This window comes from Meleagris gallopavo, chromosome 1 (genome assembly GCF_905368555.1).
Source record: "Meleagris gallopavo chromosome 1, MGAL_WU_HG_1.1, whole genome shotgun sequence".
NCBI lineage: Eukaryota > Metazoa > Chordata > Aves > Galliformes > Phasianidae > Meleagris > Meleagris gallopavo.
Genome location: NC_139404.1, coordinates 91,043,981 through 91,069,614, shown reverse-complemented (window position 1 = coordinate 91,069,614; position 25,634 = coordinate 91,043,981). Strand labels below are relative to the sequence as shown.

The 25,634-nt window shown below is 45.1% G+C and overlaps 1 protein-coding gene and 1 long non-coding RNA gene across 3 annotated transcripts; one reads left to right on the top strand and one right to left on the bottom strand.

The window, feature by feature from the left end:
• Positions 1 to 754: 754 nt before the first annotated feature.
• Positions 755 to 18,471, top strand: GJA5 (gap junction protein alpha 5). Of its 2 annotated transcripts, none has more exons than XM_003202851.5 (2): positions 755 to 1,072; positions 17,112 to 18,471. In XM_003202851.5, exon 2 carries the CDS (start codon positions 17,165 to 17,167, stop codon positions 18,272 to 18,274), a length of 1,110 nt encoding a protein of 369 aa, XP_003202899.1. In that variant the 5' UTR covers positions 755 to 1,072; positions 17,112 to 17,164; the 3' UTR covers positions 18,275 to 18,471. The 2 variants fall into 2 exon arrangements, with proteins under 2 accessions (XP_003202899.1, XP_010719804.1); XM_010721502.4 differs by lacking the exon at positions 755 to 1,072 and adding an exon at positions 6,178 to 6,714.
• Positions 1,071 to 15,278, bottom strand: LOC146545514 (uncharacterized). The gene is made up of 5 exons (XR_014887536.1): positions 14,809 to 15,278; positions 8,878 to 9,029; positions 7,127 to 7,406; positions 1,428 to 1,642; positions 1,071 to 1,290 (listed from the first exon to the last, which is right to left on the bottom strand). It is a non-coding gene; the product is annotated as an uncharacterized LOC146545514 (long non-coding RNA).
• Positions 18,472 to 25,634: the final 7,163 nt, after the last annotated feature.

Sequence of the window (25,634 nt, the reverse complement as noted above, 5' to 3'; positions counted from 1 at the left end):
GTTCAATGACTTAATGGTGCTGCTACTTTGGAGCAGCTAAACAGAGAAGCAGACTGCAGCTGCTTCTGAAGGATATAAATATTTTTATAGTTGGGGGGCTCAGCAAGTCCAACATGATCAAAGACACCTGGGTTCTATTCCTGGCTCTTTTATAGACCTTCTGTATTGTTTTGCTCTTTTTGGTAGCTCTAACTGAAGATCTTTTCCTTCCATATCGATAACCTTAGGTGGGAGATTTTGATTTGAAAATTGGACCACAACAAGTAATTTGGGGAGACGGGGCTGAAATGTGAATGCAGGCCTGGGCACTTACCTGATAACAAAATCCAACTAAAGCCACTGCACTGGTCAATACGATGAATGGCTCAGAGGCCAGCTTTGCTTGCACCACTTACCAGTTAGCCATCTGCTCCCTTCAGATATTATTTTATGGCTTTCCTTTGTTTTCACCAAGGTCTAAACAGGAATGAAATTGTGAGTCTTGTCGCTGGCCCTTTTAAACAAATAGCTCTGCCATCACTCTAATAAGTTTGACAAGTTGGTCCCAGGCCCTGGGCAGGAAGCTAATAAACTTTAAGTTGCTTTTCTATTGTTTTCCTAAAACAATTTGACTTCCTTTCTGATAGCCTCAAATTCCTTCATTAAAAATAGAGTAGCTGGGAGCCAGAGGAAGAGCTGAACTTGAGCCAAGTTGTGCTTACAATGCCGCCTGCGTAAGATCACATTTTTATCCTGATCCACGAAGACTCTTTAAAAGAACGACAGGCAGACAGCTGCCAGTGCATGTCAGGAACAGCTCGGGAGCCAGGCTCCTCCAGCATTGGTCCTTCAGGCCGGAGGGAATATCCGGCCAGTGAGCCCTTGTCAGACCACAGCGGGAAGCTGAGTTCCAGGGAGTTGACTGGGGTGTGCTCACCTGCCCAAAGTGTCCTCCGTCAGACACGGATCTCTTCTGGGAGCCAAACGGGGACAGAGAGGTGGGCTCCAGTGAGATAGAGGGGGCTGTGCTGAAGCAAACACTTCAGTCAGCCACCTGCTCCTCCCTCCACCTGTGCAGGCTCTGCAAAAAGAGGTAACTCTCTGTTCTTTCTTTTCTTCTCACTTCGTGAAACATATTTATGTACATATGCATGTATACTATACTTGTGTGAAGCAGCAGTTCATCGAGGTGGAAATTTACAGGACAAGGTGAATGTCTGGTGGCTGGGTAGGTGAGGATTTCTTGCTTGAAAATGGCTTGTTCATCCCTTGGACAAATCTTTTAGGATCCCCATGGTTTGGTTCCTCCACCTGTGGAGCAAGGAGAGTGTTTATTATTGCGTTATTATTTGCAAAGCACTTCTCAACTACTGAGATACGCTGCAGAGTTAGGAGGTGGAAGCAGTGTTTGATTTCCAGTAACACAAAGAGGACAAGTAAGCATTTACTTTGGGATAGATGGTCCTTTCTTCTCAGGGAGATGAAGTCCTCTTCAGGTTTTTCCTGCTGAAAATGTTATTGGCAGGTGATGCTGGCACACAGTGACATTTCACACCTTGTTGGTTCTCGTTTCCTCTTTTCTCATTCTGGTACTCTGAGCTGTGTGGTGGTTTCATGCTGATGGGCAGCTCAACTTCACCAAACTCCTCTCTCCTTCCCCTTCCTCAAAAGATGAAGGGAAGAAAATACAATGAAGAAGAGCTCGCGAGTTGAGATAAGGACAGAGAGACTGCTCACTAGTTGCCATCATGGGCAAAACAGACTGAGCGTAGGGAGATTAATATAATTTATTGCTTATTAATTATAAACTAGAGTAGTGAGAAGATAATAGCAAACTATAATCACACTTCGACCCCATTCACCCTTGTCTACCTCCTCCTTGTGAGCAGTATAGGGGAATAGAGGCTGCAGTCAGTTCATAGTCCTTCATCTCTGCTGCTCCTTCATGGTCACCACTCATGCTTCCCCAGACTTCCTGCTCCACCATGGACCTCCTCTGGGATGCAGGGAACTGCTGCTGTGCACCTGGAGCACCTCCTACCTTCCTCCTGCACTGACCTTGTTGCCTGCAGGGTTGTTCCTCTCACATCTCTCACCTCTCTCTCCCAGCTGCTGTTGCACAGCAGATTTTCCCTTCCTTAACTCCTCTCTCCCAGAGCACACCGAGCATCGCTCACAGCTCAGTTCTGGCAGCAGCATGTCTCTGTTGGAGCAGCTGGAGCTGCTTTGCTCTGACGTGGGGCAGCCACCTCTGCAGCCTCTTCACTACAAAAAGCTTGCCGCACGAGCCCAATACAGGCTGGAAAGAAATCAAGGGGAAAACGTCCATATATAATGACATAAATGGGGATTTTTTTTACTAAGGGAGGAATAGCGACTATAAAACTATCCCCTGTCATTTGGGGACCTATCATTACATGCTGCTCCTGCTCCCTTGGGCCAGGCCCGTCTTTGGGAATTTGCCTTTAGCTGGAAGATGCCTTCAAGCTGTCTCCAGAGGTCTAATAGATAACTGAGAACTTTCTCTCTCCTTCTCTTTCAATCATATCCATTCCCGGGGACTTTGGATAAAAAGCTTCACCAGGAAGGTAGCATCCACAGGCACTTGAGAGGGAGTACTTAGCTGTGTCCATCCAGCATGTGACAATTTAAAGAAACAGAGTAACTGCAATGCTGGCCAGGCATGGGAGATAACATACCTACAAGAATTTTCTCTCTCAACCATTGGTGGTGACAGAGAGGTGTCCGAAATTTCCCAGGGCAGTAAATCTGATATTTGCCCAGGCACAAAGGGCTCCGTAACAGCAGGACAGAACAAGGTATTTTACTTTCAGGCAATCTCTTGAAGTTCTCAAATCTCAGGAGAACATTTACCCACATTTGAAACAGCTTTTCAGCAAAGCCAGATGCTGCAAGAGCATCTGCTTTATGTGAAGAAGCTCTTTCCTATCTGAACTCCCATCTATATTACTGCACCTTTGCAGACCTTCTCCATGCATTGTGTCGGCTTGCTCTCATTGTTTGTTTAAATCCTTGACACAGAATGAATACTCCATTAAATAGTCATGGGATCAATGCTGAAAAACTCATCACGCTGAAACTCTGTGCAGGATTTACCTGGCTTCTGCATGAAAAGGAGCAGTTCTGATAAGGCAATAAGGGAAGTGTGGGAAATAGAATGAAAAAGGGACCTCTTGGCTTATCAGCTTCAATCCCTTTGAGTAACAGGCAAGTACAAAACAAATGGCCTTTTCTAAACTTACTAAGCTCTATCCTAAATCTCATTAGGTTTCCGCCCTCACTTCTGTTACTAGAATGCTGTTCCAGCACCTCCTCTGCCCTGTTGCTTAGAAACCTTCTGATTTCCAACCTAAATTCATTCATGGCCAATTTATATCTATTTATTCTTATGCCACATTGTCCTTTAGTGTATGTAGCTCTTCTCTCTCCCTTGCACTTACTCGCCCAACCCCCATCTCTGAGAAGTATTTATAGGCAGCAAATCTCTCCTCTCTTAACGTTTGTTCTGCCAGACATGTAACCAAGCTCCCTTGTAGTATTTGCCCTGCAGGCACGTCATGCTGTGTTTTAATTACTTCAGGTAGCTGCAGTAGCATGAAGTTCAGTGTGAAATAATGAATGTAGGAAAGCTTGTACTTGTATCTCATCTATTTTCAAATCAGCTCAAATATCTGTTTGCAGTCACTTCTGTGACTGATAAGTAAACACACTTGGCTGAGAGACACTTTTCCATTCCTCTGATCACCCTGATGCCTTTCTTTGCACCTGTTCCAAGCTGAACGTCTTTCTTGAACATGGGCAGGCACTGCACACACTGCTCTGGTGGGGGTCTCACATCCTCTTGGATGACATTAATCTTAGCTGCTGCAAGTGGAAAACTGCTGTGTCCTGGGAGCTCACTTGCCATTTTCACCTACACATCCCATCGCTGGTTCCTCCCCTGGTGACCTTCACCCAGGACGTTCCCCTTCTCTGTCATGTCAGCTAGGAACTTCCAAATGCTAATTTTCCTTACTCTCTCAGCAGCAAGGCCCTGGAGTGTGTGTGACTTTGTATTTTCCAATTTAAACCTCACCTCAGTCACTCCAGTCGTAAAGAGCCTTCAGTTCTCCTGGTGCTGGAATCCACCTTTGCCCTGATAATACCTACCAGCTTCCCTACATCAGCAGATTTCAGTAGCATTTCTACTTTTGGTGCCAAGGTAATTAACACAAACATTTCAAAAGATCAGTCCTAAGTACAATCTTTGATCAGCCTCACAGCTAACTTCCTTTCAGATTATTAGGGAACTGGTGTCTCAATCCCATCAATCTCTTACTCACTTGAGGATTTCTCTAATAATCCCTGCCTTCTTCAGCTGAGTCTTTTGCATTAATTTGTTTTTTTCTGGCACAGCATATCTTGTGCCTCACTGAAGACTACGTAGATACAGTCTGCTATGTTTCTTTTACCAAGAAGAGCAGAAATCTTACCCCCAAAAAGCCATTTACCTTTGATCAAAAGATGGCACATGTTGTTCTATTTTTCCCTTACCTCCTATATTTCCCTTTCCTGCAAAATATGTTCCACAGCACTACAAACTGCTGAGATTCACAAGCTGCACAAGGCAACCGTCAGCTGTTCATCTCATTCCCACTATCTAGGGGAATATTCTCTTCCACTTGATCTCCTCATTCAAGCCATAAAAGTTTTGCATTGCAGTTGCCTGGGGAAGGAAGAAAATCCTTCTTCCCAGCTCACTAATGGAGCTGGAGAAGCTGCCTCTGTTTTCCTTAAAAGAGGTGGCAATAGAAGAAGAAGGGCACACTGAGGGTCTGGCAGAGGCGTCCATACAACACCTCCATTCTCTACTGTCTTTTGCATCCTACATGGCCTTCACCCATTTCCCTTCTGTGCATCAAAATTCAAACAGATCCCACCATCACCAAAAAAAAAAAAAAAAAAAAAAAGGAAAGAGCTCATAACAGTCACTTCATGTGCACAATGTGTGTATTTGACAGAATCCTTCTCCCTGTATTCATCAATAGAACTACAGCATAACTGTTTGATTGTAGGGGAAACAGCATTCCACACTGGAACAATGCTCGGGTAAGAAAAAACAAAGGAATGATAAAGAAAAATCAGATCTGACTATCCTGAGTGCACAACAAAGGTACAGCATGGAAGGGAGCAGATGTTGCATTTCAGACAGCTTGCTCACAAGAACTGCATGTGAGAAAGAAATACCTGACAAGCCCAAAGCCCAAAGTAGAGCTGTATTACTAATACCTGTTTTGGACATCTCTATGATGAAATGTTTGACAATTTCACTGGCATAAAATCAACGGGATAATCACAGGCATAATACTATTATGCAGGAGAGAGAAAATGAACTCCAGAAATATTCTTATTTTCTTTGAAGTCATAGGAGACCCTTCAACAAAGTTAGAAATGCAGTGACAAACAATTATTGGTTTCTCAATATCAGTTTACTGAACTGTTATGGGAACGTACCGCACATCCTGCAATAGTCATCAGTGAGGATATAGCAGGAGGGAGATTTGCTCTCCTGAAAAGGAGGTGCATTTCTAGCTACAGGGTGAGAGTGCCCACGCAGTCCTGTGGCTTACTCTCAGAGCTACCTTTGCTTCATGATCTACACTAGCTGCCATACAGAGACAACTGGGGAGTTATGTTCTGGATGGGAGATACCTAGGTCAGGAAGGGCTGCTAGAGGAACACCAGCCAAAGCCTGTGCGTAGCAAAAGCCTTTTAAGCAAATCACATTCTCCTGACACTGATTCCTTCAGATCAGCCTTTATCAAAGCCAGAAGGTATTTCTAATTCACCCTCATCTCTTGGCCCAATGTACAGGATTCAGAAGCTCAATTTGACATGTACATAAAATGTACCTCAGTGTGCCAAAAGCATTTGTAAGAAAGGCCCCTTCATCAGAGTGTGTGTGTGTACAGGAATGTGGGAGGTTGTCAAAAACCACCACACCTGACAGACAGGTTGTTCTGTATGCATCTGTAAGGGGACCTGGGACACCTTCCTGGGAAGCACTAAGTGCCCTGTGGGACAAGGCAGCAGCTATGCTCCAGCTCCTTGGAGCTCCTTGGAGAGGCACAGGACCCCACTCCTCATAGATTCTGCTTTGCTTAATCCTGAATGAGTCAAAAAAAAAAAAATCCTTCATTGATGTCCTGTGCAGAAGAGCCTTCTCAGGTTCTAGCTGGGGTAGCTGTGGGGCAACCCTGTCTCTTTTCATTTAAGGAAGACTTAGACCATGGCGTGTTATCTGGGGGAGGAGGTGTAAGGAGCATTGGCAGCAGCAACTGTAAGGGACAGGGAGAAGGCAGTAGTAAGTGCATCCAGTCAGTGTGGGGAGGGTGGCACAGGGAGAGGCTGAGAATGGAGAGGGAGGAATAAAACCCATGGTCTTTAAAGGAAAAACAACAGGAAACTAGGTTTGAAAATAGAAAGATTAAGTTGGAGGTTGTGGGAGAGACAAGAAAAGTAGGTGAAGAAAGAAGGGGAAAGGCAGAGAGGTGGTGGGGAAGACAGAAAGTGACATGGAAAGGGGGTGGAGAAAAAAGAAGAGAAGAGAGAGAGAGAACCATACCAAAGGAATAAAACCAAGTGACTGAGAAGAACAAAGGATTCAACTCAATTACAGGAAGGAGAAGTGCTGAAGCAAGGAAAGGAGGCAGAAGAAAAGACACTGGAAATCAGGTAAGTAACCATGAGGGGTAAATAACTGAAGAAGCATCAATAGGGAGAGCAGGCTGTTAGACTACAGGGTAAAATAGCAAGAGGGGAGAGATGGATTTGGTGAGGCAGAAAAGAAGGACAGCCAAAAATAACTTCAGAATTCTGCATTTTCTTCCCATTTCTCTCCAAAACATTCCCTAGTAACAAGGTGGGCTTGGAGCATTTAAAAAATTACACTACTTTTGCCACGGGCACTCACAGAAGAGCCTCCTTACAGTGAACGTGGATCCCAACAGATTTCAGTGTACAGGAAGACAGGATAAAAGCTCCAAGTACCCTCAGACATTGTAATGTGCAAACCGCAGTTTCTCCTAGATCCTGTTTCAGCACACTATCAGGCTGCTTTAGGGAGTGTGATGAAGGGAAATCTTACCTGTGAGAAGCTACTAGGGCATAAGTGCTTTATCAAGTGTCTGCTTGAGCTGCCTGTGTTCCAGAGCACACACGATAGTTTGAAATGTTGCAGCTTCTTTTCCTTGAGAATATTCTGTCCTGGCCAGTTTGTGACATGGACTCTGGGAATGCACGTCAAGTATAGGAGATTGTCTTGCTCGTGTCCCCCAGTCATATGTACGGCACGCACCGCGGGTGGACTGCTTTTCTTCTTCATCCCAGCACTGCTGAGAGCAGCCTCAGCAAAGAGGCACACAGACCTAGGGGACAAACACTCCCACTAGCAGATTCCTCTTTTTATTTGCCTTCCAAACTTTTTTCCCCTTGCATTTTGAATAATTATCCTATTACACTTCTATAATTTAACATCTCTTGCATGTTTCGAACAGCGTAACTTGAAAATACAGTACCTTTATAGATCCATCTGGAAAGAAGCAATGACTGAATGCAAAGGTTATCTGATAATTGCCACCTCTAATCCAGCACAGTTCCTTCGGTAACCCCTTTCATTTCCCAAAGGGTCATTCTACTCATCATTTGTAGCATCTAATGAATGAGTTTTGTGCCATTCTGGTTTTAACAGCTCGAGTAAACTGAGGCAATACCCCGTCCCAGAGTACTACACAAACCCATCAGAGGATGATGATGTAAATAGCATCTCTGGATAAACTTTAGACAAAAAAAAAAAAAAACCCTAACTGGGTAAATGAGCCTTAATTGTTGAAGTCTTCCTCCATGCTAAAATCTTGGTGAAGCAGTATATGTGAAAAGTTTTTCCTGCTGCTTATATGATCCTCTCATTAAAGCTAAAGAACTTAACGCATGGGATATGTGTCTGCATATTTGTGTGCAGCTAGGAGTGGGTTAAACTGTTATTCAGAATTCTCACATCCTTGCTGTGTTTGTGCTAGAAGCCAAACATTTCTGCATCAGCTAGTCTTTTAAAAATCTCTGAGAAGAAAACAGAATCTTTCTGACTTTCTTTCCTCTTTCCTTGAGAGCAAAACAATAGTTTAGGAGAATTCCTGAGGGTTTAGGGTTTAAAATACTCATCAGAATCTGGTTGCTGGGAACTATGTTAAGTATTCCTGCTACTGTAAGTATTTGGGATTTGTTTTTGCTTTTCCACTCAACAGAATACATTATCACAATTCTTTAGTATTTTGGATTTCCACATGAAAAATTTAAATCTTGCCAGAAGACACAGAACTTCCTATCCAGCTTCTCTTCTCTTTTTGACCTTCAGACAGATTTCACTCATTCTGCACGTTTGTCCTTGTTTTCTGACTTATCTCAAAGCACTGAAGGAATGAGTAATTCAGCTCTATTCCAGGTCATTAGGGAGCAGATTTCAGAGACTGCTCCGCACCTCGGGTGCTTCTGTATGAAGCACGAGGACAGAGACTTAAAATTAGAAATAGCTCCCAGGGGGCACCAGAGAAACTTCAATCTTCAAGCTAAGAATTCATAAAGAGAAAAATAAATCAATTTTATGGCTATTGATAAGCAACAGAGAGATCTCTCTAAGCAGCGCACTAACAGGCCGGCTCTTTCCTGAAACAAAGAAACATTCATGCCATGCAGCACGAAATGAACACAGAGATGCATGCCTCTTAAGTCTCTTCAGTGTATTTTCCAAGAGGGGTCAGTGTTATTTTCCAAGAGGGGTCAGTGTTTTTTTAATGTAAGAACTAAGAGTTTTACACTTACATTTCCTTCTCTCATCATTACCTTTGTCATGATGGACATATCTTGAGAATGGTTGAGAATTTCTGTACGAAGCTCTTCTCCCTTGGAAGTGGAAAGCCAGCAGATGCCTTTGTCTGGGCACAGAGTGACCACAGAAACAGCAGTCCAGCCAGGGTGTTCCAGAGCCCTAGCGTCTGGTGGAAAAGGGAGAGAATAGTGGCATGGGAGAAAAACTATCTCCAGTTTAAAAACACATAAAGGTATCCAAGAAGACAGGGTTTTATTCTTGCTGTTTACTCCAGTGTCCTATGCCATGATGAGGAAAATCACTCAATCCGGGTTTGTTCACAAATGGTCCCCCAGTTGTGCCTTTTAGACGCGGTCTAACAGGTGGAACTGATAAATGCTCCTGCTCCACTGCTAACCAAAGAGAGCTCTGTATCAAATATACATTATATAGGTCTGAGAATACGGAGGGGGGTGGAAAAAAACAGATTAGCAACATCTCCAACCAGCTTCTGAAAGTAATGAACATTTTTTATCTTAATCTCTGACTGTTGTAAAGTTGATAGAATACCATCACCATATCTCCAAGTAGTAATGAAAATAAGTAAAGAAATAACTGTGAAGCAATCAGGTACTGTTGGGATGAAAGTTGTAGGAAAACCCATGAGGAAACGAATAATTCTGTCTTTTGAATCAGACTTGAATAATGTACAGTAAATGAGGCACAGGCCACCCACTGAACAATAAGGAGAAAACAAAACATTGAATAGCTGCTGTGCAAGAAAGCCCCAGCCAGGCTGGCACAGAATGAGGCAGGCATCCTGTACAAAGAATGAGGTGACAATGTGAGGATGTGGTTAAAGGCTCATAGCTATGAGGCACAGGCACAAAGAGATTGAATTAAGATTACTTAGAAAAGTAACTTCTTGATTACTCTCTGCTGCTTGGTTTTGAAAAGTTAATATTAGTTTTTCTTAAAGGGTTATATATATGTAGATATATGCACATATCCTGAGTATATAAAATAACCCACTCACAAGCTACAGCCATGCTCTGCTCTGAATGAGAAACAAAATACTTGGAGGTAAAGCTATGGCAGTGATGCTGGGGTGTGAAGAGAATCCTATGGTTCTTTGGACAGAAAGAATTTGATGAGGTAATACTAAGTGGGCAGTAGACGACTGCTGAAAAATTCCTCATTCTAAAGCAGAAAGCGCTAGCAACTCGAGTGCCATAGAGAGTTAACTAATCAAAGGAGCCAAACAGCTGAGGCAAATGTCCAGAGAAGGGAAGGGGTAGGCAGAAGGAAGAAGAAGGGATGTGCTAAGTCTGAACATGAGCCCTTTCCTTTTCCCATTACCTCTACAGTCTGTTTTACCCCAACACTGCTCTGAGTTGCATCTCGTGCAGTTTGTGGAACAGCCTAAGCTCATGTAGACTGGTTTTTTACCACTATATCAGGTCCATTGTGATGCTTACCATCACTTCCATGTCTCCGTACACCAGCCTCCTCCATGGACAACACAACGCAACAGACAACGCAACGCAATGCACATAAACAGTTTCTGTCAGCAGAGCTCAGGAACTTCTTTACTACAGCAATCCCCACATTTGTCAACATGTTTCTGCCTTCCACAGCTCCCTCTGCCTTGTTTGGCTGTCCCCTCTCTGGTACACAGCACTGCCCAATTTAATATCAGTTGCCAATACATCTAGATTAGCTTCTCCCTACTGAGATAAATAAACTGTCAAGAACACCACGCTCTCTAATTCCAAAATGGATGCTCTTCAACATATTGGTTAAGGAATAAGGAATAATATCCATCAGCCTGTTCACAGCATTTACATCAGAGAGAGAATTGTGTGTTTTTTTTTCTAGCAAAAAGCATATCTGCACCTTTATTTAGCTTATCCCAAGTTCAGTTCTATTACATTTGTTTGGCTAAGGGCCGACATTTGCAAAGCACAGAGTGAATCCCAAGAGAATGAGAGGGTGCTCCCTGCATGCTAAGTATAAGCCTGGATGCCACTACCACGTAACTATTTCAAGCAGGCGTTCAAACACAGAGGGACAAATTCATTCCTCAGCTGGACCCAGATGAGTTTAAGGCCTTCTCTGATTTTAGTTTCCTGTGTGTGCATAGGGCAGAGCTTGGCCCTAATGCCTAGGTTACATATGAGCACAATTTGACTACAGACAAGAAAAAGAAAACAAAACCAAAAACATTGTATGTCATGTATAGACAAGCAATAACAGTTCAGCAAATGGCGAGTCTGCAGTTTCCACTATCACTTCAGATGAAAATATTCCACATAATACCGTCATCTGTGTGTAACACATCCCTGATGTATGCACTTGGAAGTGTTGAGTGAGCTCCCCTTGTGCCCATGTGCGTCAGGAGGTGACAGGTTATTCGGCTCCCTTATCTCCTCACCCACTCTCTTTTTTGTGAACTCTGAGATTTTCCACATTTGGAGAGGAGGGGGAAGGCACACCTCATTAGGAATAATGAGCTGTCTGCAACTGCAAGCTGGGCAATGGTCTGGGTATCAGCACGACCCCTCCAGAATCTGCAGCGAACTCAGGATGAACAGAGAGATGAGAAGCACAGGGTGGCTGTCTGCTGGGACAGAGGTGCTAACAAAGAGCCTCTCCTGTGAGATATGAGCACAGGAGTCAAAGTAACTGTCCTTGCTGCTTATTCAGGACAGGATTCAGAACCCAAGCAACTAGAAAGGAACCCAAGCAAATATGTCAGACTTCCTTTTATTTTTGTAAGCAGAAAGAAACATGAACTTATCAGTTCAGATCCATGCACAGATCAGAGTAACCACTTAGGCTAAAAAACTGGCCTATTTCAGGCAGAAATTTGTCATAAACACATGTACATACATATGAAGCCATAGGAATGGGGTTTCATAGAATCACAGAATCAGAAAGGTTGGAAACGATCACTAAGTTCATCTAGTCACATCACCAACCCACCACCACCATGTCCACTAACAGTGTCCCCAAGTGCCACATCTGTGTGTATCTGGAAAACTCCCAGGGATGGTGACTCCACCACCACCTCCCCGCATCACTGTTTTTCCTGAGAAGAAATTTTGGTAAGCTTTGGATGATGATACCTGATGTGTCACTGCTCATCTCTTGTATATACATATGAAAAAGCCAATGCCAGCTAACTGAACAAAAAGGTGCATACTGAGATGGGCTTCAGCACTGCATTGATTTACATCCCGTTGCACTGTTTATGTCCCAAGGCTCTAAAAAGCCTCTGGAATTCAAAGCATCACTCTCACGTTGGAGAGAGCATTTCTAAATTTATTCATCTTTTAATGTTGTAAGTCATGTGCCCCTAGAAGGCTCCCTGACCAAGTCCTGACAACAAAGGAACACTGTATTTGTATACTGAAAAGTCAGCTTCCTTTGGGACACTGACCCAGGGCTGTGGGCTCTGCTGCAATAACAAGATGGTCACTTCTTGGGAAACCACAACTCTGGTTCTGCCAGGCATCCCTGCTACAGAAGAGTAGCGTGATGGGAATTTATTTCAGATTGCAGAATGCTAGCATGGCTTGGGTTGGGAGGGACTTCAAAGATCATCTAGTTCCAACCCCCCTGCTGGGGGCAGAGTTGCCCTCCACTAGATTAGGCTGCCCAGGGCCCCAACCAACCTAGTGTTCAAGATTGTCTCGAGATACAAGCAAGAAAGGCATCAACTTGCCCTGTGGCTTTGGTCTGTAGAAGCACATGTCCTAGTGCTATAGAAGCAGTGCTGTGTCACTATCAGAAAGTCTAAGAAGCAGTGCGATACAGAAAAAAAGGCCATAGGTTTACAAGTCACAGCCCCTATCCCCATGCTTCCAGTGACACAGTGACCTTGAACAAGCAGTGTGAGCATTTCTGCACCTAAGTGGGATGCTGAAAGACTGTACTGCTGCTAATGGGGGGCTGGAGATCGCTAAGTGAAATGTACAGCTGTAAAGCAAATCTGGGTTAACTACCTGGCAGCGCAGAGCTGGAAGCCTCTTTCTAAGTCTCTACAGGTGTGAACAGCCAAATTTACAGTGCTGGGAGCTCTCAGGTCTGGCTGCAACTTGACAATTATTAATGCAAGAGAAAAGACCTCTGCCGCGTGCCTCTGCAGTAGCTATCTGCTGTGCCACAGATTGCCTGGGCCTGATAGGAAGTGGCACAGCTGGAGGAAGGCAGGCCACAAGCAACTCCTAGGCATTGGCCTTGCCGCAGCTGGCTGGGATGCTCCACTAAACAGGACTGAGGCTTTCATTAGCTCAGTGTGGGGGACCTGCTGCACGGCCTTGAGCAAAATGCGCTGACTTTGAATCCATTACTTTCTCCCCTCTCTGGGAATCACACTTCCCTCACACAAAGGAGCCCTTCTCTACAGCCTCTCTGAGCCTGCCTGGGTCTTGCCAAGGGAAAGAAGTGGGCTGAGAGAGGGAGACCAGAACGGTATTATAATCAGGCTCTCCACTTTATTTTAGAAACAGCCCGCAGAGATGTCGACCTCCTGTCACCTTCCTTGTGGGAAAAGTTAGTGTGAAGTGTTGAGCCCAGCTATTTATATCACTGCTGATAGTCTCGCCTGTCTTCTAAAGAGGGGGAAATAGTGGATTCCTAACAACTCCTGGGGAATCAGACTTTCATAAAGAAGAAAAGTGGGCAGGAATAGCCTTCTTGCCTCTTTGGTGCGGCTTTCTTAGCGGTTCTCCACAGCTCCATTCAGTCTGCCCAGCCCAGTTCACTTGCCAGAGCAAGAAGCAGAGATGCAAAATGCCTGCCTGCCATTTACAGCACGTGACATCAGGAACACGAGAGACAAAACTGCTCTGAGAGCTACGAACACTTCTCACAGAGGAAGGTAGCACAAGGAAAGGATAGAGGAGAGCCATACTTTGGTGGCAAGCCAGCCTGGCACACAAGCAGGTGCCGTCTTACTGGGGTATTTTTATCTTGGAATTTGGCAGTCACAAGGCTCAGAGCTGGGTGGATGCCATGCTTGGTCTGCAGTTTTGATACTTGTTTTTTTCCCAGCTTTAATTGCATTCCAGGTGATGATTAAGGCAGAACAGCCACATCGCTGGGTTTATGCTGGGCTATGCTGGTCTTTGTCACATACACATTTCGTGCTGCCAAGATCTCCTGGCTGCACACAACTCCTTTGTTGATCCAGCAGAAAGCTGCCAGCCAAGTGCACGACAGCACAGTGGCACAGCCCAAGACACTGCATGAATATGCATGACTGCTGTCAGGCAGCCTCTGCTATCAGGTGCTGAGACCTCACAAAGATACCCAAAGGTATTTTTTGCTGAGTCACACCAGAGAGAGATGAGATTTGTCTAATTAAGTCCAAAGTAGGAATATAAAATCTACAGATGCTCACATGCTGAGAGGTCAAAGCATGTGGAGATAACAGTCTGGGAATGAGGAAAGGGAACTATATGGAAAATTCCCAAGAATAGTAAAGCCCTGAGGAAAATGGCTAGGTCAGAGTCTGTCCTGCATAGCCTGGAAAGGCTGTCAGGAGGTGACAATAATTCTTTGCTTGCTGGCAGCACAGAACTAGATGCTTTCGTCTGTTGTTGTCAGAGGTTCTTTGACTGGCTTCACAAGAATAGCCCACTAATACCTAAAAACAGCGAAGCCAAAAGCACCACACTAAGAAGGAATCACTTTCTCTTGGTATCCACCACTCATTCTCTCCTGTCCACCTATCTCCTTGTAGCAGCCCCCTGGCTCTCTGGGGCTGCAGCAGAAACAACAGGAGGCGTTCTGCTCTTTGGTAGCCCCTCCACCAAGCAGCCTGTGCAGGGGAGCAGCCAGAAGGGAAGGACAGAAGGAGTGGTCCTACTGCCCAGTCCAAGCCTCATAGCTGCCAACATTGGTCATCTAGATTGACCTCCTTTTGAAAGATGTTGTGCAAACAGTTGACTGTCACTCACATGTCCAGTGTCATTTTTAATCTCTGGATTCTTCTTGCTCTCATGTTTGCCAAGTTCATGTTCTGTACACATTGATTTTAATATCTGCCAGTGTCTAGGTATAGAAGCCTTCAATAGGGGATGCCTTGTCATCAATCTGCAAAAAAAAAAAAAAAATCCTGTGATTCAATACAACTCTCTGTAAATATCTCCCATCCCTGATTTATCTGTCTGTACTGAATTCCCTGGGGCTTACAGAACAAAGCCATACGATAATTTCCCCAATGCACTAACTGTACCAAAGTCAAAGTCATTTCAGAAGACAGGCCCTCCGATTTTTCAGTTTACCAGCGCCAGGAGGGGGAGAGTCAGCAAGATACAATGATTTTCTGTGTTGCTGCTCCTCTGGTTCTTGACTGGCAGCAGATGAAACAGCTTTAGCATACCCCAGAAGTCTCCAGGATCTACATTCACATGACTGCAGTATGTCTGCCAGCAAAGAGACGCAGCCCATCCTTGGCTTCTCTATCTGCCTCTTCTTTCTCTCTCCTCACACAGCTTCCAACAGGCAGAGGGGCAGCAGAAATCCCGTCCCATCTCCTTACCTGGGAAATCCTCAGGGCAGCCCTCAGTAGCACCAGCAGGTTAAGGATTCAGCTTTTGATCTTCATCCCATCCATCCTTGCAGACTGATGCTGTGCACAGACAAGTAATGGTGTAAATCATGGTGTGCATTGCTACATTAAATTATACCAGTTACATAGCTGGAGGAGGGGTATCATTCTCTCAGCAATCATATCTCCATCCTCTCCAGCTTTTGCTCACAGGAAATCTACACAATATTACTGCAGTAAATTTTCAGCATTTAAGTGTCTACTCTCCACAGCCTTTGCATGGCAAAAATAACTGGTTCTCAAATATGAGAAAAGGAAAAACAAAGGAGCATTAACACTTTTGGTGCCTATAACTTTGAGATTTACCTTGTCTAGTACTTTTAGTATTTCATTACCATGATTATTAAGTTCGCATATATTTATTAAAAAGGTTTTTTTATTTAATTAAAAAAATTAAATAAGTTCTCTTATTTTCAAAAAGAGGAACTGTGGGAGAGCATTATCTTCAAGGTAATTCTGCCCACCGTTTAGAGCCTTGCCCCTAACCCATGCACAGCAAAAAGCTTCTCAGTGGCCTGGGAAGATACATATGGTCAGCCTAACCGGACCAAATTATTACATAAGAGCCCCACAAAAGACAGATTAAACCTAGCATTCTCTTTTTATCCAGGGAGTTAAGTGACCTGGCCAGAAACAATCTGCCAGAGTCAGAAACAAAACTGAAGTAGGCTCTCCTACATCCTGACTCTGCCATCATACTACCAGCCCAACTAACTTTTCCTCCTCTCAGCAACCACCTTCCAAATCCTAGTTCCCAGGAACTGCTGGTCTGCTGGGAAGCATTACAGGAAGACTTTTTTTTCTTTGTCTATATAACTTGAATAGTGAACATTATCTCAAGGCTTAAGAGGAAGGAACGAGATCCACCATTATGATTAGGCAGCAGATCCCTCTTGGGCAGGTATGGCAGTGTGGCTGCAGGTTAGGTTTACAAGACTATCACAGCAATCCGAAGTCTCTACACATCCCCAAACAGTTCAAACTTGTAATGAAACAGTCAAAACTAGTTATACTGCCAAACCAAAGCAAAACCTATGGGCAAAAGGCAGGTGGGCAACAGGAAGGCTCTCCATGCATTTCTTTCAGTAGTGACACCAAGCTCAGAAACGAAGCCCAGATCTGCAAGGCCTTCACATTCCAAGTGTCAGTGCAGATATTATGTAAAAGTGACATATGAACGAACCCAAGCAGTGCTGAGACCAAGCTGTATGGTCCAGTCTTATCTCTCAGAAGATCAACCCATTTAGGGATTCTCCAGAGTACTGTTTGCAGACGGATGAATACTGCTTTAACTACACAATCTACAGAGGACACAGTATGCACTGTGGTGACAGGACTTTCTGAAGCAAGAAAAAACCTGGCTCGCTCTCAAAATTTTAGTGGCTCATTTACAGATTGCAGATGGATCGTGCTAAGAAAGTCCCTTTCTGTTTCAGTAGCTGAATTTAAAAAAAAAAAAAAAAGCCAGCCAACACACATTATCTTCAGTGAATGTGAAACAAAGTCTTCAGCAAACATGAACACATTGTTCATCACATCAGGTCAAATAAAAACATTTCCTTTGATACAAGATAAATCAATTCACTCCATGCATCCCTAAGCTGGACATTTCCTAACCTTAGAATCACTCTCTTCTATTTTCTCCCACAGAGGCTGTCTCCAATTCTGCCTTCAGGACTTCTACCCACTCCTGGTGAGCAGAAATGGGGGACTGGAGTTTCCTGGGAGAGTTCCTTGAGGAGGTCCACAAGCACTCCACAGTGGTGGGGAAGGTCTGGTTGACTGTGCTGTTCATCTTCCGGATGCTGGTACTTGGTACAGCAGCTGAGTCCTCTTGGGGGGATGAGCAGTCTGATTTCATGTGTGACACCCAGCAGCCTGGCTGCGAGAACGTCTGCTACGACAAGGCCTTCCCCATTTCCCACGTCCGCTTTTGGGTCCTTCAGATCATCTTTGTCTCCACGCCATCCCTGGTGTATATGGGCCATGCGATGCATACGGTGCGCATGGAGGAGAAGAGGAAGATGAAGGAAGCAGAAAGAGAGGCCCAGGAGATGAAAAACAATGGTGACACGTACTATCAGCAGAAGTGCCCCGTGGCAGAGAAGACTGAGTTGTCTTGCTGGGATGAATCAGGAGGCAAAATTATACTCAGAGGCAGTCTGCTGAACACCTACGTTTATAGTATTTTGATTCGCACTGCCATGGAAGTTGCCTTCATTGTGGGACAATACATCTTGTATGGGATCTTCCTGGAGACCCTGTACATCTGCCAGCGGGCACCTTGCCCCCACCCTGTCAACTGCTATGTTTCCCGTCCCACAGAGAAGAACGTGTTCATCATCTTCATGCTTGCCGTGGCCGTGCTCTCCCTGTTCCTCAGCCTGGCTGAGTTGTACCACTTGGGCTGGAAGAAAGCCAAAGAGAGGTGCTCCCGTGCCTACAAGCCCAGCCCTAGCACAGCTCCTCGAAGGCTAGAGTCCGCCCCACAGGTAGAAAGGGCCCAGATGTACACTCCCCCACCAGATTTTAATCAGTGTTTGGCAAGTCCCAATGGGAAGTTCATCAGCCCCTTCAGCAACAAGATGGCCTCCCAGCAGAATACAGCCAACTTCGCCACTGAGCGGGTCCACAGCCAGGAGGATGCTGCTGGGGAAGGGCCCTTCATGAAGTCCAGCTACATGGAAAGCCCAGAGGTGGCCAATGAATGTGCGGCACCTGCCCTTCCTGAGAGCTACTTCAATGAGAAACGCCGCCTCAGCAAGGCCAGCCGTGCCAGCAGCAAGGCGAGGTCAGACGATTTGTCTGTGTGACCTGTCTGCAGGAGGGAGGAGGAGTGGTCTCAGCGCTTAGGAAAACTTCTACAAAGTAAACTGCAGACTCTTGCCACATACCTCTCTCCATTTCAATGTCCTCCTGTTCCTTTTCAGTGAACGTCACTGTTGTAATTCAGACAGCACTTCCCACAGCTTAAGGCAGGGGCAGCCCCTGGACAATACATACCTGGAGGTTGAAGAGAGGCACCAGTCTCTAGATGTGAAGTTCTCAGCCCGTGGGACTCAAGGGAACTAGGGACTCACCGACCTTAGCCACAGACTGGCACACTCCTGAGGCTGCCTGGATGCTTCAAATGTGAGGCAGTCATCACTGCGACACTCTGTTCAGCAGACTGACTGGACCTCAACCCTCTTATATCTTCTTTGATGTCTGTTCAACATAGGCTAAAACAGGTGGGCAGTTACACTGAGCTAAAGTTCCTCTCACCTGCAGGGATCTGAAACACACTTTCAGAAAGACTTCCTCTTTTTCTTTGCTCTCTTTTTAACCCCCTCCCCCTCTCCACTTAAGTCCAGATATTTTAATCCAGTTTACTTTTACAATAAATCTTACTTGAATTTTTGACACTGTGCATTAAACTCTTCCCCGTGGATACAGATGCCCATGGTCCCCCAAGCACAGCTGCCTCATGTCTAACTTTGGAATCCCTTCCTCATTCCTAAGTCAGCAGAGCAGCTGGCCTCATGGCCCTGGGATATCGCTCCGATGACTGGCTGATGAAGACTAGGGAATGTTCCCAACATACTTGTCATCAATTATAAGCAAGACACCCACTAACAGAAATAGAGATTGTCCTGTGAAAACAGATATCCAACTGCTTAAGAGAGAGGAATTATCACATGGAAACAAAGTGATTTTTCCCCCTTTTAAGCTCATCTTTCAAGCAACCTGAATCTGCCAAAAGGGTGCTACCAGCTGCCAGTTTGGGAGAAAAACATCCTCTGTTTATCTGCAGAACAGGTACAGTCTGTATTTTCTTGCCACCACCCTACCAAAATACTTCAGCAAATTTTGCAAGGAGCAAGAGTCCTGTCCAGGTCCTGCACATCACTGAGCTCCTGGCTGCTCTCTCAAACCTGTCAGCCACTGCGAGCAGTGATATTTGTCCTCTCTGCAAATCTCTGTTCTGCAAACGAGTCATCTTCATCTTTACTGCTAGTGCATACAGTACAAGAAACACCCACAGACCACCTCTTTTCACCACTGTAACCTCCCAGAGCAGCCGCTGAAGCCCAGCACTGCACAGTGAGCCTGGTGGGTGAGGTCTGCAGGCAGCTTCCACCCTGGACATGTTTTCTCACTGCAGAGCTGACATACTGAGACCAACCAAAGCCACGCTGCTGCCTGTTGTTTACCCTGCACTGCCCTTTCAGACATGGGCTGCAGCTTCCCAGTGTTGGACTGTGTGAGTGAATGGCCTGGGACCAGATTGTCATGGACTGAGCCATTCCCTCTCCCAGGAGCTGCTACAGGTTTGTGAACCTTGCTCCTGCATAGTTCAGTACCCTGTACATGTGCATACGTTCCAATATACAGAAAGGGCAAAACCATGTTTTTTGTTGGTAAGGTGTCTTATGAACATGTATTTTTTAATCTTGAAAAGACTTGTGTGTTCTTCTTAACATGTGATTTTAGTCAATTGCGCCTAGGTTTCTCCTAATAAAGTTCTAACTCCATCTCTTCTTGTTGGTGTTCTGACTTTCACATGGCTGGAGAATGAGCTGCTAGCATCTATCAGGCTGCCTGCCAGCCTCTGCTGCTCAGAGATCACCCAAATTCCCATTGCCCAGAAGGGCAGGGATGAGGGGACAGCTTGGCCAGGGGGATAAATAATAAACATTGGGAAATGATTGATCGACTAGCTGGCAGAAAACCCTCCAGCTCCCCTGCACTACCAAGAAGAGAAAGAGCTGTCTAGAGAGCAGCTGTCCTGTATGGTTCCATCCTCTATCAAGCACACTTTTACACACAGAGACCACTTGCTATCTAAGGGCAATCCAGCAGGAAAAAGGTCCCCTGAGCACCTGATTTATTGTCCACAGCCTTGAAAGGCTTTTTAAGATGCAAGGTCCGAAGAGACCGTGAGAATCCATGGCTAACAATCACTGCAGAGTTTTCCCATCACTACTCAGCTCTCATAAGATGTGGTTTTCCAGCCCATCTCCCTACCCATACCTCCCCTTCCAATACCCAATCTGAACTTCATCCCTTGTTCCCACTTTCTGGCTTTCACAGGCTCCCTTCTTCTGACCTTGAATCTCCGTCCACCCAAAGGAAGTGCCCTTCCTTCCTCTCTCCACACAATCTCCCATCCCAGGGGATTCTTCATGCTGGGAAGCTGGAGACTAGTAAGGTACTGCACTCCAGCAAGGAGCCTGAAAGGAAGCATAGAGAATGAAAGTGGAATTTGATGAGGACACTGGAGCAAGGACCTTTAGCTGTTAGAATTTGCAGGGATCAAAGGAGTCTTGGTTTGGGGATGTTTAGCACAGATATGAGGATGTCACGTGGGCCAATCCACTGCCAACACAATGCAGCAAGGGGAAAGTATTAGTCCTGGTACAAACTTTTACTGATGTGTGTACAGACTTGAGCATGCCCATCCCTTAAGGTGCCACCTTGGCAGAAGAGGCATGCAGTGAGAAAGCCAGGAGCCCATTAAAAGCATATTCACAGATCACTTCCCTCGAATAATTTGGCTGTTAAGTGATATTGCTGACAAGCGGTGGTCCAAACTTGAAAAACTGTGTTGCAGGCACTTAGAGAGGCAGTGTTTGGAGAGCAAGACATGGTCAAAAAAATTAGAATAAGGATTTTCTTTATGCTACTTCTCCACAATCTATACACATTCACAGATTGGGTTTTGATGATCTTTGAGACCATGACCATTCCATCCCAGCTCTCTGCTGCATAAACACATGCATCAAAGCCAACAAGCTCCCTGTGCCACTCTTACCTTACTGCATTCCTAGTTCTTCTAGGTAGAACAAGCAGGGAATAGTCGATGGATGGATGTTTGCACTGGCTGACAGACTATAAACTTGTAACTCGTAGAATCCATAGTCAAGGCCAGACAAGCTATCATATCACAACAGGAGGATATTTACTTCAGCCAGTAAGCAGAGAGGCTGGCCTGTCATTTCAGAGTTTGTATTCATTGCTTTGCAGCAGATGGATGCATGGATGGACTATCTTATAGCTGTGGCCTAAATCAACATTACATATTACATTCAACCCTTGGATAGGCACTCAGTATTTAAATGGCAGCACTCCAAAGTGCTCTGAGGGGAAAAAGAAAACAGCTGAGAACTTTTTATTCTGCATTTTTCCTTCTCAAGAGCCTTACCTGCTGGGTCTAGCACAATCTCTGAAAACTGTATTTTCTAGTGAGAGATGGAACTGCCATTTAACAGAAATACTCACTGTTGTCTTCACCTCCATCAAATTCGCACCTCAAATCATTGCAGCATTTTCTTCTCTTAATGGTGTCTTAATGGTGTCAGAAGTCAATTCTGTATTGTGGTTGTTTGCTAATCTGCAGCAGAAAATGTGTGTTTCACCAAGCTTTTAAAAGAGAAGTACTTAATCCTATAAAAGGAAAAGTTATATTTAAAAATACAGAGAATGCCAAGACTAACAAAGTAACAAATCAAGGCAAAGTCATGCCTGTAGTCCTCTCCTTTCTCCAACAAGCACAGTGGGACAGCTGAATGGGGTAACAGACAGATGTGAGAGATAGTGAGGGAAATACTGAAAATTAATGGCTGATCTGAAGCTTGACGGTTAAGCAAGTCATTTCCTCTTTCAGAATATGTGAGCAAGGCAATACTCATGGAAACTCAAATCTTTAAGATTGCTAAAATGCAATTGATGAAAAGATGCCAGACTACATAATCTCTCCTTACATATTTTTCATAGTTACTGTATATCTCACATCAGAAGGGACTCGCGAGGATAAAATTATAGAACCATAGAATGGAATAGAATGTTTTGGGTTGGAAGAGACCCTAAAGACCATCTAGTTCACACACCCTACAGTGGAAATGATTGCTGCCTACTAGATAAGGCTGACCAGAGCCCCGCCCAACCTAGATCTAGTCAAGTAATTCAGAAATGCTTCATTTTTCCTCCAGTGAGCATTGTTTTACAGTTTTTTAAATGATTTTTTTTTAAGACCACATTCACATAACATACTGGCTTCCCAGAGATATTTTAGCAATTGAGTTTGACGGGCAATAGAGCTCTCAGAAAGTGAACGACAGTCATGGAAACCGTGTTTTAAATTCATACGTACAAATATTCACCCCAGAGACAGTTGTGCATCCCTGAGCCATCAGGAAGCACAAACAATATTGTGTAACTGATCCTGCCAACCATAAGCCTAACAACACACCTCCACTGTGCATGCCACAAACTTAGACCAAAACTGGACAGTTATGGAATAGATCTGTCAGAGTTAAACATCTGAGAGAACTGTGATCCACTAGTATTCTGCGGGTAGAAGTAGTGGTTACACATTTAGTTGCCTTTCACACATCCCTATGCACTACCTGAGATGCTGCTGGGAGTCCCCTGCACCTACAAAAGGAGGTGTGTGGATAAGGGGTGTAGATGACCTCACTTTCTTGGCAGCTCACAAACTCTCCATGGGAAAGGTCTAATTTCCCATCAGCTGCTTAAGGCAAGCACTTTTCACTATTTTGTGCTCCTGCACACAGGCCTCAAAATACCCCTGCAAGCCCCTTCACAAGCACACTACATAGCAGAAGTGTTGTAAAAGCACAGCCACTCAGGCATAAACCACCCTCCCTAACCTCTAACGCAATTTGCCACGCTAACACAGGGCTTCATAGCCTACCTATTCACACAAAGGCATTGGGCTCTGGATGAATAAAAGTAATCAATCATGTTGCATTTCTTGGCAAAAAGTATTCCCCCAGAGCAAGCTGGGAAGCAAAGCTCTGAAAACCTGCAATATTTACTTATTCCTGTAAACTGATTTCTGGACCGAGGCCTGTAAGATGGCTACATTAAGTCGTGTTACTCACTCAAGGTGAGCAACCTTTACTAGCAGATTAGGAAATCCTTTCCTTTTTTCCATTTCCATATTGCTCCAGCCTCAACCCCTGCTCAGCTGGCACGTGATGAGTTCCCACGAGGCCATGGCCTCACTTTGACGTCTGCAGGAGCAGGCTAAGGGCAGCAGTGGACTTGGATGACAAGCTGCCACTTCCTGCTGCCGGAGGTGACATCCCTTGTATCAATGCCTGCATTGTCCCCCTCCCCTGATATGTTTGTTGGTGACTGACATGCTCTTTGATGAGTTCTCTGTAGACCACTGCTGGATTTTATGAAGACATCACCATCTGGCAGGGCTGGACCACAACAAGAAAGCACTCAGGGATTACTCTGAATGGAGTTCTGTGACTCACTGTTCACACGTAGTAGCTCCTCTTCACTGTAGGATTAATTTAGATGCAAGGGTAAGGCAGATATGGCCATGCCAGACATTGAAATGAACTGTGAAGGACCCATGAGAGAGTTAAATTTTCTTGTTCATGTTGGACGTGAGCCTAACCTTAAAAAAGCATGTCAGCAATGGTCAGCCATACAATATTAAGAGAGCAAAAGTCATCTCTAGCAATTTTTCCAGAAACTGGATACAGGCTGCTAGGACATGCCATTTTTAACAGCCCGCCCCCAGTAAAACCCGACACTCTCATACTCAGCTACACTCAGGCTTTCACAAAAACTTACATTACCCACCAGCTCCTACCCTTAAAAGGAATCAGATTAGCAGGGAGAGGCAAGCTTGGGGTCAGAAACTTGCTATTTGTTTGGGTGTGTTTTGAAGTAAATGTCATGCCAGCTGTTCAGCCTGGGAACAAAGTTTGAGGTTGAAAAGGGCTCTTAACAGAACTGGTTTGATCGGTGCTGGGCTACAAGCAAGAAGTCTTGGAAGCAACTATTTAAACTTAGCCATCACTAAAAAATGCTCAGTTTCCACCTGGCTTTTCTTCTACTTCATCCAACATCCAAGAAAGCGTTAGGTACGCATATAGAGCAGAAATTACCATCACCTTCACTGCATATCATGAAATAACAACCCAAGGCACATGTGGTTTGTAACTGATACTCCACTGAAAACTGGGCTTTTTTTCCAACACATTTTCCCCTTTGGATCACTAGAACTCTTTTCTCATCCTTTTTTTCCCCTCTGAAATGAGACATTGGATTATTTTTTTCCTCCTCCTCCATGGTCTTTTATTTTGTTAGGATACAGCTTTATATTCCTTTTCATATTTCCAGCTTTTCCAAATTTCCTTTTGACTCCGGCAATTCCAATGCATCAAATTCAAGGATTTTCTGAAAAGTTAATCGACATCCCCGGTTCTAAGTCATCAATAAAGACATTCAGAATAATCCTCACTGGTCTCTGACTGCTGTCTCTGACCAAACAAGCACATCACAGGTTCCCAGCACAAGGAGGTACCTGGCAGAATGATAAGGACGTCAAAAGCACACACACTCTTCAACCCTTTTCCTCTCCCTGAGCATACATGGAGCAAGAACAGCCCGCTCGCTTACCATCGTGCATAGAAAGTCTACAGCACATAGAAAATCCAAAGCACTCCTCCCCACAAGTCAAATGAGGGCTGCCACTGCCCCTGTGTGTATTTCTGAGCAAGCAGCACCACACATTTACAAAGCCAGCAGCATGCCCTGGCAGCCCCAGGAGCCAACTGTACCCTGGGGAACATCAGCCACTGGGCAGGGGGAGGGGTTGTCTGGTCTGCTCTGTCCTGTGCAGCCTCAGCTCCTGCACTGGGTGTGGGTTTGGGTGCCACAGTGTAAGAAGGACATTAACAGTGCATCCAAAGAAAGGCCACAAAGATGGGACAGTCTGGAGGGCAAGGTGTATGAGGAGCAGCTGAGGCCCCCTGGTTGGTTCAGCGCAGGGCAGAAGAGCTGAGGGGAGGCCTGATGGCGGCTGCAGCTCCTCACAGGGAGCGGAGGGGCAGCGCTGAGCTCTGCTGTGTGACAGCGACAGGGCCCGAGGGAACGGCATGGAGCTGTGTCAGGGGAGGGGCAGCTGGGGGTTAGGGACAGGGTGGGCATGGAACAGCATGCCCAGGGCAGTGGGCCCGGCCACGAGTGCCAGAGTTCAGGGAGCGCTTGGACACCGCTCTCAGACATAGGGTCTGATTTTTGGGTGGTCACGTGTGGAACTGGCAGTTGGGCTTGGTGGTGCCTTTAAGCTCTGGGTATTCTCTGATTCTGTGATACCTCCCAGTACCTCTGCAACGCAGGCAGGCCTATCAGAACAGTGAGTGT

Excerpts from the sequence above, each read along its gene's own strand:
- GJA5 (XM_003202851.5), top strand. The coding sequence starts at position 17,165 with ATGGGGGACTGGAGTTTCCTGGGAGAGTTCCTTGAGGAGGTCCACAAG.